Source organism: Alosa sapidissima, chromosome 23, assembly GCF_018492685.1.
Source record: "Alosa sapidissima isolate fAloSap1 chromosome 23, fAloSap1.pri, whole genome shotgun sequence".
NCBI classification, from domain to species: Eukaryota; Metazoa; Chordata; class Actinopteri; order Clupeiformes; family Clupeidae; genus Alosa; species Alosa sapidissima.
The window spans coordinates 16,445,839-16,455,178 of NC_055979.1; the positions used below are offsets into that span (position 1 = coordinate 16,445,839).

A 9,340-nucleotide genomic window follows, 5' to 3' on the forward strand; every position below is an offset into this window, starting at 1 on the left:
CGGGATTGATGGCATCTTTTCTCATTCCAATACGTCATAGTTTGGGTTTCTGTTATTTTTCTTTACATATTACCCTCTCTCTCTCACACATGCGCGCACACACACACACACACACACACACACACACACACACACTCTCTCAAACTCACTGTCTCTTATTAATTTAGACCTGCATATCATGTACGTACATATAGCCACATTTGTGGACATGCACATTAACACTCATCTCTACCCCCTACCCGATGCAGACAGCTGCCTGGAGAACGACAACCTCTCCCTGCTGGACAAGGGCCTGGAGGACCAGGCCGACACGGCCAGCCTGCGCAGCCGCGGGAGCATCCACTCCCTGGGCAGCACCGACCAGCCGCTGCCCCCAACCCCCCGGGGCCTCCCCATGCCCCGCTTGGAGCCCTTCAGTCCCGGCCAGGTCTTCAACGGCAGCCAGGGCCGACAGGTTCTGGTGCTCCCGGCCACTGACGATCACATCCTGGAGGTCAACGCCACATGACCCCTGTGTGGTCGGTGACCTCGGGGCCCGTCCCTGCTTCGTGCGCCCCTCTCCCCTGATCTGAAGCTCCACAATGAGACCCCCCCTCCCCCACCACCACCCACCACCCTCTTCAAGGCGTGGGCAAACCTAGGAGGACCATGCGTACTGTGCTCCTCCACGTTTTGTGTTGTGGAGAGGTACTGATAAGGGGAGAGGGGTGTTCAGGAGCTGACGCCACCCCATCTCACTTCCCCCCCCCCCCCCCTTCGTCTCCATTTTCTCTTGACTGCCAGACAGGAAGGAAAAAAAAAAAATCTAAACGGAAACACAAACTTTTGGGTCTGAGCCTGAGAATTCATTCACTGTCTCAAGGTCATTCTGCTCTTTTCTCCTAAAAGCACTTCAGTTTAAGTTTACCCCACTCCCTTCCCTGACTTATTCTCTCTCTCTCTCTCTCTCTCTCTCTCTCTCTCTCTTTCTCTTTCTCTCTCTCTTCCTTCTTTTCTTGAACATAGCAAAAGAACTTGGGTCACAAGAGTGCTTCAACCTTCCTCTTTCCTCTAAACATTCTGACTCATGTCCTCTGTCCTCCTGTTACCCTGACTCTTCAAATGGGAACAGCTGCATCTATACACACACACACACACACGCTTACATATGGAGACAGACACACTTACATGTGGCGTCAGACACACACACATACACACAGACAGACATTAACTCGGTCATTAGATTGTCAGGGAGGGCAGTGGGACTGCGTTGCTGTGTTTTGCGCATGTAAAAGCTTCGCGGGCTGTGTGCATCTGTCTTCGCACACGTGACTCATGACCACCAGCGAAGAATGGTGGGGGTGGGGGGGGGAGGATGGGCTGAGGAGGAGAAAGGGAAAAAAAAGATGGAAGGAGAAATAGTTGAGGGGGGGGGGGGGGGGGGGGAAAGCGCCGAGCTTGTCAGTCCTGCTGATTATTGTCCTGTCGAGTGCTGCTGCTCCATTGTACTTCTCAGTGTTTCTGTGTTACGTGTGTGGGTGGGTGTGTGGGTTATCACTGTGTATTGTGTATGAGTGTGTTGCTGGATGCACAGGTGTGTGCGTGTGCGCTGTGTGTGTGTGTATGTGTGTGCTGGGGGGGGGGGGGGGGGGGTCTCTGAGGCACGTCAGCTGCTCTCACACTCACAACGACTGCTCTCTCCTTCCTGCAGCCATAGTGCCATCTTCAGGCCTCTGTAAATACTGTTAATACATAGATATTATTTAAGGAGAAAAGAAATCACTGTATAGGCTGCACCCAAAAAAGAACAACTATACAGTTTTAAAGCAGGACATAAACAGAATATCCTACTTCTTTTGTTTTTGTCAGTGCTGAGTGTGAGAGTCACATAATCAAACTACTTAAAAGCGAAACTCTATCCAGCCTTTTTTTTGTGTGTTTTTTTTTTTTTTTTTTTTTGGGAACGATTATATTTGCCTTATCATTTTTTTCTCATTTGCTCTGGTTCAGAAATGTCGAGCACTTTTTCTTTGTGAAAGAACCTTGGAGCATGTACAGATGCAGTCAAAAAGCATTTACTTTCTTCGTCAACTTCCTTGCGGCTTGTCTGTCGTCGGCGTCGATCATTCAGTCGTCTGATGTCCCCCGAAGTGCGGGCGATCACATTTCTCTGGCGCGTGTCAGGATTTTGTCGGATCCCCATGGCAACAAAGCCTGGGTGACAGGGAGTGGAGCATGGTAACCACAAACACGTTTCAGTGTTAGTTTTTTATTATTATTATTTGGATTTTTTTTGACAAGGTTGTTGAGGACAATCCTGTCGTGTGTGTGTGTGTGTGTGTGTGTGTGCGTGCGTGCGTGCGTGCGTGTGTGTGTGTGCGTGCGTGAACGTGATGCTAATTTGTGGTGATGTGCTGCCGCCCCTACACACTGGTGTGGTTGCAGACCACTTAGCCAATAGTTTGATGCCAGTCTCGGATACTACAGAGAAAAATGTCACTGACCGTATTAATCATGGGAGCCTATGAGGGCTTTTTGGGGCCTGAGGCAGAGCATGTAGGACTACCCCATCCATCTGGAGAGTGCATTGGTCATATTCCTTTGGAACATGTGGGGCTACCTCTTCCTAGGTGATTGTGCAGCCCCACTGAAGACAGCAGCTCTGTGGAATCTACTGTATGGCAGAATCTGTTAACAGAGTAACGCCTCACTTGGCTGTCTCTCGTCAACAGCTGCAGCTGTTGAGGGGGTGTCAGGATAGTATCAATGGTCTTGACCTACTGAAGATGTTTGATGCACAGAGACACAAGTAATTCTAGGTAATGTGGTTTGCATTCGGAATATCCAACTATTCACTACATGGTACAGTGTATAGTGAATTATTATTCACTACATGTATATAGTGCAATTTGTAGTGAATGCATGGATGTTCCAAATGCAGACTTGATCTATTGAAATTAAAACTGGACAGTGTCTGTGGATACAGTATAATACTGGTGGAAAGGGCCTTGTCAGTTCACCCATCCATAGGTGTGTTGAGGCTTGGAGAGGTCAGAAGCTGCTCTGTTCTTATCATGATGGCTTCAGGTGTCGCTGTCTCCAGTGTAGTGAAAGAAGGACTCAGAGGAAGTTGGTGCACTTTTTGTTTGTTTGTTTGATTGATTGTCTTTATTGAAGTGTGTCTGTTCTCAGTCTGAAATGTTGGTGGGTGCATTGCATAAAATTTGAAGACTGCTTTTGCCTGTGCTTGTTGCTCTGTGCTCTGTGTAATGCATCTGATTCTACCCTCTATTTATTTTGAAAATATTTTTTTTCATGCTTTTCTTTTTTTTTATAGACTGTAGGTAATTAAATTATTCAGCAACTAGAGGCTGGATGGGAATCTTAGCCTTTGTGACTTTCACACTAAAACAGGACCTCTGCTTTAGTCATGTGATTCTTTAAGGGTTCCAATGACAATTTTTCACTTTTTTGTTTGTACATTACTCCATTAGCATCCAGCACCACAGATTGTATTTAGAGTAATTATTTAAATGAAAAGAATATGTACGCATTACACAATTGAAAATATACTTATGTTTTAAAAGGATGGATTGTGTGGCTGGTGTTTTGTTTTACCATTAGTGGACAAAAGGTCATGAAGAAGACTAGTTCTGCTTCTCTGTCCTGATTCGAATAGTTCTGTTTATGTGTGGTTGTAAATGCTAGCCATGCATTTTAAGGCTCTGTGTGTTTTAAGGATATTTCACTATGAACTGTGGAAGGACTTAATTTGACATTGTGGGAGAATTTAATTGAATACATTCATTGCCATTCAGCACTGAACAGATATCTAATTCATTCACTAAACAAGATATATATACATTGTAACATTTTGAAACATATTGCATTACAATTTCCTAACCAGACTGTATAATGTAGATATTGCAATTTTCCTATAAAGAAAGTTCACAGTCCTCTTCAGTGGATGAAGTAGTCATATCAATGCATTTGTTACCAATACTTTTGAAAACAAAGGTTTGACTTTGACATCCTTAGCTATGAACTAGGGTGTGTTTACTGAATAAAGGAGTTCATAATTTCATGACGACATTAATGTTTGTTTAAACAAAGTTAATATCAAAATTGTTGAGATATAATATAAAAAAACCTTCAAGATGAAGGACATTTATTTTGATAAGTCGTGGCAGGAAATGTTAGCGGAAATACGAGGCATTTCCAGGAACTGAAATTTGGCAGGTATTTGTTATGATGTAACGTTAACTAGCTGGAGCAGGTAACGTTGGACTACGAACAACGAATATAAAGATGAAAAAGTCAACCAAATGTATACATCGACCTGCTATTTTGCCGATTATTTCTACTATCTGGAGCAATGCCGATCACTCAAGAAATGTTGATATGTTATTCTTATGTTACATGTAACCACATTGCTAGCTCGCTGGTCATAGCCAGCTAGCTAGCTAAAACTGGCTGTGGTGTGTCGCTGTAGCCTTAAGTCACTGGTTTTATTTTTGCTGCGTTAACGTTACATTTTGTCGTGAACCTGTGAACCATGGAAGGAATGCTTTACAAGTGGACTAATTATATGACGGGTAAGATGTGCAATCTAGATGTCACACGACATTGCCAGCTGTAAGCTAACGAGGATGTTAACTTCATGAACATATAATATATCCAGAATTTCTGTTTCTTCAAAAGTTACTCCGAGAAAGTACTATGAAAATGTTTGTTGTGGAACATTGTGAAAACATTCGGTTTTGAATTAGGAGCCAGCATGACTAACGGTAGCAGCTACATCAGATGTAAATCATGTAGGCTATATTGACTTAGCATACAAACCAACTTTGAGACTTGACGCCGTCCATTCGCTATCAAACTTCTTGGATTATTATTATTTTCTCTGCATGACGTTAGTGGTCCGTGCTGAAGAATACTAGCTAGGTATCATATTCCACTCCCTAACTTAATCCAACGTTACATGAGAGGTATCGTCTTATCTCTGTCTGCTAAAATCAATTTGCAGGATGGCAGCCACGCTGGTTTGTTTTGGACAGCGGAATAATCTCCTATTATGACTCTCAAGATGATGTTTGCAAGGGGAGCAAAGGAAGCATAAAGATGTCCGTCTGTGAAATTAAAGGTAACATTGTCCTTGTTAAAAGTTAACAATATTAAACGCAATACTATACTTATAGGTCTGTTACACACCAATGCGTCAGAGAGTAGCCTATGCTGAATTTCTAATTTCTAAATAATTGTATTTAAAGAAATACAATTCTAAAGAATCTAAATAATTGTATTTATTCATATGAGTAGAGTAGCCTATTTAAAACGTTCATATTCAACTGCTTTGAATTGAACAGTTATTGTTTACTCTTTTGCTTGAACAGTTCATCCAACTGAAAATACCCGACTGGAGCTGATAATTCCAGGAGAGCAACATTTTTATGTAAAAGCTGTGAATGCGGCAGAGAGACAGAAATGGTTGGTTGCCCTCGGAAGCTCTAAAGCTGGTCTCCTCGATATCAGAACCAAAAAAGAAAAAGGTACGCAAAGAGAACTTCCTTGTTATGTTGACTCATTTCAACTTTGTTCTTCCTTCTCCCAAGACTGGCCAGTGCACAACGAATATACCCTGAATTCATTATCTTGATTCTTTCATGTGTAAAAATGACAAAATGTAGTGTTTGCTTCAAAGCAACAATCACATTACCAAGATTTGCCTTAGGGTTTCAGTGGGTTTAGGTGCTCTTTATTTTTTGACAAAGCATTTTTTATTGCATAAGGCCAGAGAATGAGTGTATCTTTCACATGTTAATCACACTCATCCAATTTTGTTGATTTTGATGATAATTTGGTGCTGCACCTTTATAATGTACGGGACACCCTGCACTTCCCATACACCAATTAGTGTATTAGATAGTCAAACAAGGAAGTACATTAACCTTGGATGGAGATTTCCAAACAAACCTATGATGAACATGGTTAACCATTTGAAGAATTTAGAAAATAGTGAGTGTTTCCCTCGTTTGTCTCAACATACAGTATCTTCACCTCTTGAATTTGTGTTAAGAACTGACAGAGACCACGGAGTCTTTGAAAACCAAGATGTCGGAACTGCGGCTCTACTGTGACTTACTGATGCAGCAGGTCCACACCATTCAGGAGTCCGTGGCTCCAGATGAAGACCAAACAACATCCAGCACTGAGGTGACCAGTGTTAACTCTGCAAACTCTGGATAAGAATATTAATTTAAATAGAGACTCAAGACCATGAGGTTCTCTCTCCTTACAAAATTCATCGCCTTATAACCTTTAGGGGGAAAAAAACAGTTCTCCACATGAACAAGCAAGAGAATGATATTTCTGGCAAAAGCTAACGCTGGATAAGAATATTAATTTAAATAGCTTGTAGAGACTTAAGACCACGGGGATCCCTCTCCTAGCGTTCATCGCCTTATAACCTGTAGTGGGGGGTGAAATCAGTTCTCCACATGAAAAAGCAAGAGAAAAATATTTCTGGCAAGGTTGTGTGAAAATGCACGTCACGAACATGCAGTGGAGTTTTATTTCCCTTCTTTTCCTGCTTAGTCACAACCCTGACAATTTCTAACAGACTTCTTCATTTGATTTAATTTTGCTTTTGCTTATGTCTCTGTTTCTTTTCTTTTTTTTGTTGGGTTAGACTATGAATGAAGCGTCGTCGTTACTGAGTGCAACGTGCAACACGTTTATAAAGACACTGGAGGATTGTATGAAGATTGCCAACTCCAAGTTCAAGACTGACCTTCTCCAGCTGACCCCGCCTGACCCTCTGATGTCTCCGGTCTCTCCGTCCCCCATACAGATGGCCCGGGTACTCCTCTATCAGCACTGCACACACCACACGCTTAGACACGCAGAGCAGTCCTGGATTTTCCATTCAGGAGCTTGTGTGTCCTACTCAGACCCTTGTACCATATAATCTTTTTATAATAGTAATTCAAATCAGTAGAAATGCTCTGGTCCACATGCTTAGACATGCAGAGCAATCCTGCTTTTTCTGTCAGGGCGTCAAGTTCTCCGGTACTATGCAGGACATTCAGGTGGGGGCAGGGTTGTTTAAGATTTGAAAAGTATTTCCTGTGTGTGCTTGTGTGTCCTACTCAAGCACTATACTATATACTATTTTTACAATTAAAATCAATAGAAATGCTGTGCTTCAGTGAACAAAACGATATATTTTTAGTTATTTTATAGTTTATTTTTTTTCCAACAGATTGCGTAGTATCATATGCTTAAAAAATGTAGATGAATTTAAGTTATGACAAAAAATAATTTGAAACCATCAAAATGTATCAGTATTAAGCTTGAGTTTCCTGCGGTCTTACTTTTTATTTTCTCTTTTCAGATGAAGCGGTCTATTAGTCACCCAGGCACCTACAGTTTCGACAGGTATGTGTTTTCACTAAAAACATAAACAGACAGGCACACACACACATACATACACACCCACACACACACATAGACCGTTTCTGCGCTGTTGTGTTATTTTGGCATTTGAAGTAGGCCTGTCTGCTCCTCCCAAGGTCAAGCCATTTGCCAAAGGACGGGCTGCCGCCACCACCTCCACCGCTGTCAATCCTGCCGTCGCAGAGGTCGTCTCAGAGGCGCACGCGCACGTGCTCAGACACAGAGGCGCTCAGCGACAGCTGCACAGAGGAGACAGACCGTGAGTCACCCAGACAGCTCCGCTCCAAATCCGGCCCAAATCTGCCATCCCCAACCTCATTTCGCTCTTAGTTTAGCAGGGAAAGCTGCTTCAAAACTTTTTGTCATATACAGTATATTTCCAAAATAATTTGTTCCATGTGGTTTCATTTTTGTGTTTGTTATGAAGAGCCTAGGGTTGGAAGATTTTGTTAAGTCATGTGAAATTATCCTATTGATATTCAAAAAGTCTACAGACAAATGACAAAAGTCAAATGTCTTAAACTATTTGAAAATAGTTCAAGACTGGCATGCTGTTACATAGAGAGGCTAGATATCTCTCTCCACCCATATGCTTTAGTGTGCAGAAAAACAAATGTAATTGGAATTGGTTTGAACATATTTTAAAAAGAAGTTGATGCAGCATATCTGTTGTGAAGTTTTCAAATCGCTCAGGGTCTCATGAAAGAAGAATATGAAGGCTCAAACCTAGACTGCAATGAAAAGAGCAAGTACACATTTTTGCGTACCCATCTGATATTTGGAACGCCGATTTTCTTTTTCATTTCTCACAAGGAACGATGCCATATTCCAAAGCCACGGTCAACGGAGACTCTGCTCCCTGCATTCCAGAAGAAATGAGTGCAAATGCAAACCGGACAGCAAGGTCGCCCCTGGATACGGATACTCCAGAGTCGGATCTTTCGCTCTGAAAACTGGGCATTCTTTTTTGTTTCTATTTTCAACAACAACAAAAAAAGTCATTTGTCTTTTAAAATATTTTACTTTAATAGATACTGCTATGCAGTCTCCGCTTGCATTGCATTACTGGTATTGTAGGAAATATACTTTAGTATTATTTCCTGTGCAAGCATTTATTTGCACTTTAAAAAAAAAGAAGGAAATGAATGTTTGTATACGTAAAGGTATTTTTAAACATTGTCAATGCTAGGTCACGAGTCATGTCTTGACTGATACAGAAATGTGGTCATGATTCATCAGTGTGTTTTTGCAGATGTTCATCTGCAGTTTCTGTGGCAGCCTATCCAAATGAAAACCTTTAGAGAACCTTTGGTTACTGTGCCAATGAGCTAAGCTCGTTCTCTTCTGTGTAAGAAAATAACAATAATAACAACAACAACCAAACACTTGGTATGCACCAGTGTCCACACCATTTTCTGGAAGTAAGTGAGTGTTCACTTTATTTATTTGTATATTTTTTCTAAAAATGTTCTGAAGAATGTGCACTGCTCACATCGTGTCCATCCCCTAACTGTTTTGCCTTAACATCAGTTCTTCGCATGGAAGGATGTGTCTGACTATTGACAAGTACTGATTTGTGCAAAATTGAGTACAATAAATATATGGAATAAGGAAATATTTTCACATCTGCGTCTGTACTACATGCTGCTTACATAAATAGCTTGAAACGGTGGAAAGGTCATTTAATGTGGAAATCTTAAGAATGTATAATGAGTGGTTAAGTTGGTGTGAAGAGGGGTTGTGCAGCATATTGACAAACAATTCAATGTATTGTCTAATCACATTTAGATATCATCGCAAAATCATGAAACAACAATCGTCTCCGAACTGAGCTTCATGACAAACCGTAGGGAACATCACTACCTTACTCAAGGCTCTGTTAAGTAACTAAAGACTTCATTTTCTG

At 41.6% G+C, this 9,340-nt stretch overlaps 2 protein-coding genes across 2 annotated transcripts in view; both read left to right on the forward strand.

The window, feature by feature from the left end:
* The window catches only part of trappc10 (trafficking protein particle complex subunit 10), a 28,109-nt gene extending 26,731 nt beyond the window's left edge, over nt 1-1,378 (forward strand). Inside the window, exon 23 of the mRNA XM_042079801.1 lies at nt 249-1,378. Coding sequence (XP_041935735.1) covers nt 249-508 — 260 coding nt within the window. The 3' untranslated portion in view covers nt 509-1,378. The remainder of the gene's footprint in view (nt 1-248) is intronic.
* A 2,819-nt stretch (nt 1,379-4,197) lies between these two features.
* plekha3 (pleckstrin homology domain containing, family A (phosphoinositide binding specific) member 3) lies at nt 4,198-9,049 on the forward strand. Its single transcript, XM_042079842.1, has 8 exons — nt 4,198-4,574; nt 5,006-5,122; nt 5,373-5,528; nt 6,056-6,192; nt 6,668-6,838; nt 7,373-7,416; nt 7,551-7,693; nt 8,248-9,049. The coding sequence occupies exons 1-8, from the start codon at nt 4,535-4,537 to the stop codon at nt 8,382-8,384; spliced, it is 945 nt and encodes a 314-aa protein (XP_041935776.1). The 5' UTR covers nt 4,198-4,534; the 3' UTR covers nt 8,385-9,049.
* The last annotated feature ends 291 nt before the right edge of the window (nt 9,050-9,340 follow it).

What these genes read in the sequence shown, in the direction of transcription:
- plekha3 (XM_042079842.1), top strand. Translation starts at nt 4,535, where the DNA reads ATGGAAGGAATGCTTTACAAGTGGACTAATTATATGACGG. An exon ending in GTCCGTCTGTGAAATTAAAG is followed by an intron (nt 5,123 to 5,372) that starts GTAACATTGTCC and finishes TTGCTTGAACAG; the next exon opens with TTCATCCAACTGAAAATACC. An exon ending in AAACAACATCCAGCACTGAG is followed by an intron (nt 6,193 to 6,667) that starts GTGACCAGTGTT and finishes TTGTTGGGTTAG; the next exon opens with ACTATGAATGAAGCGTCGTC.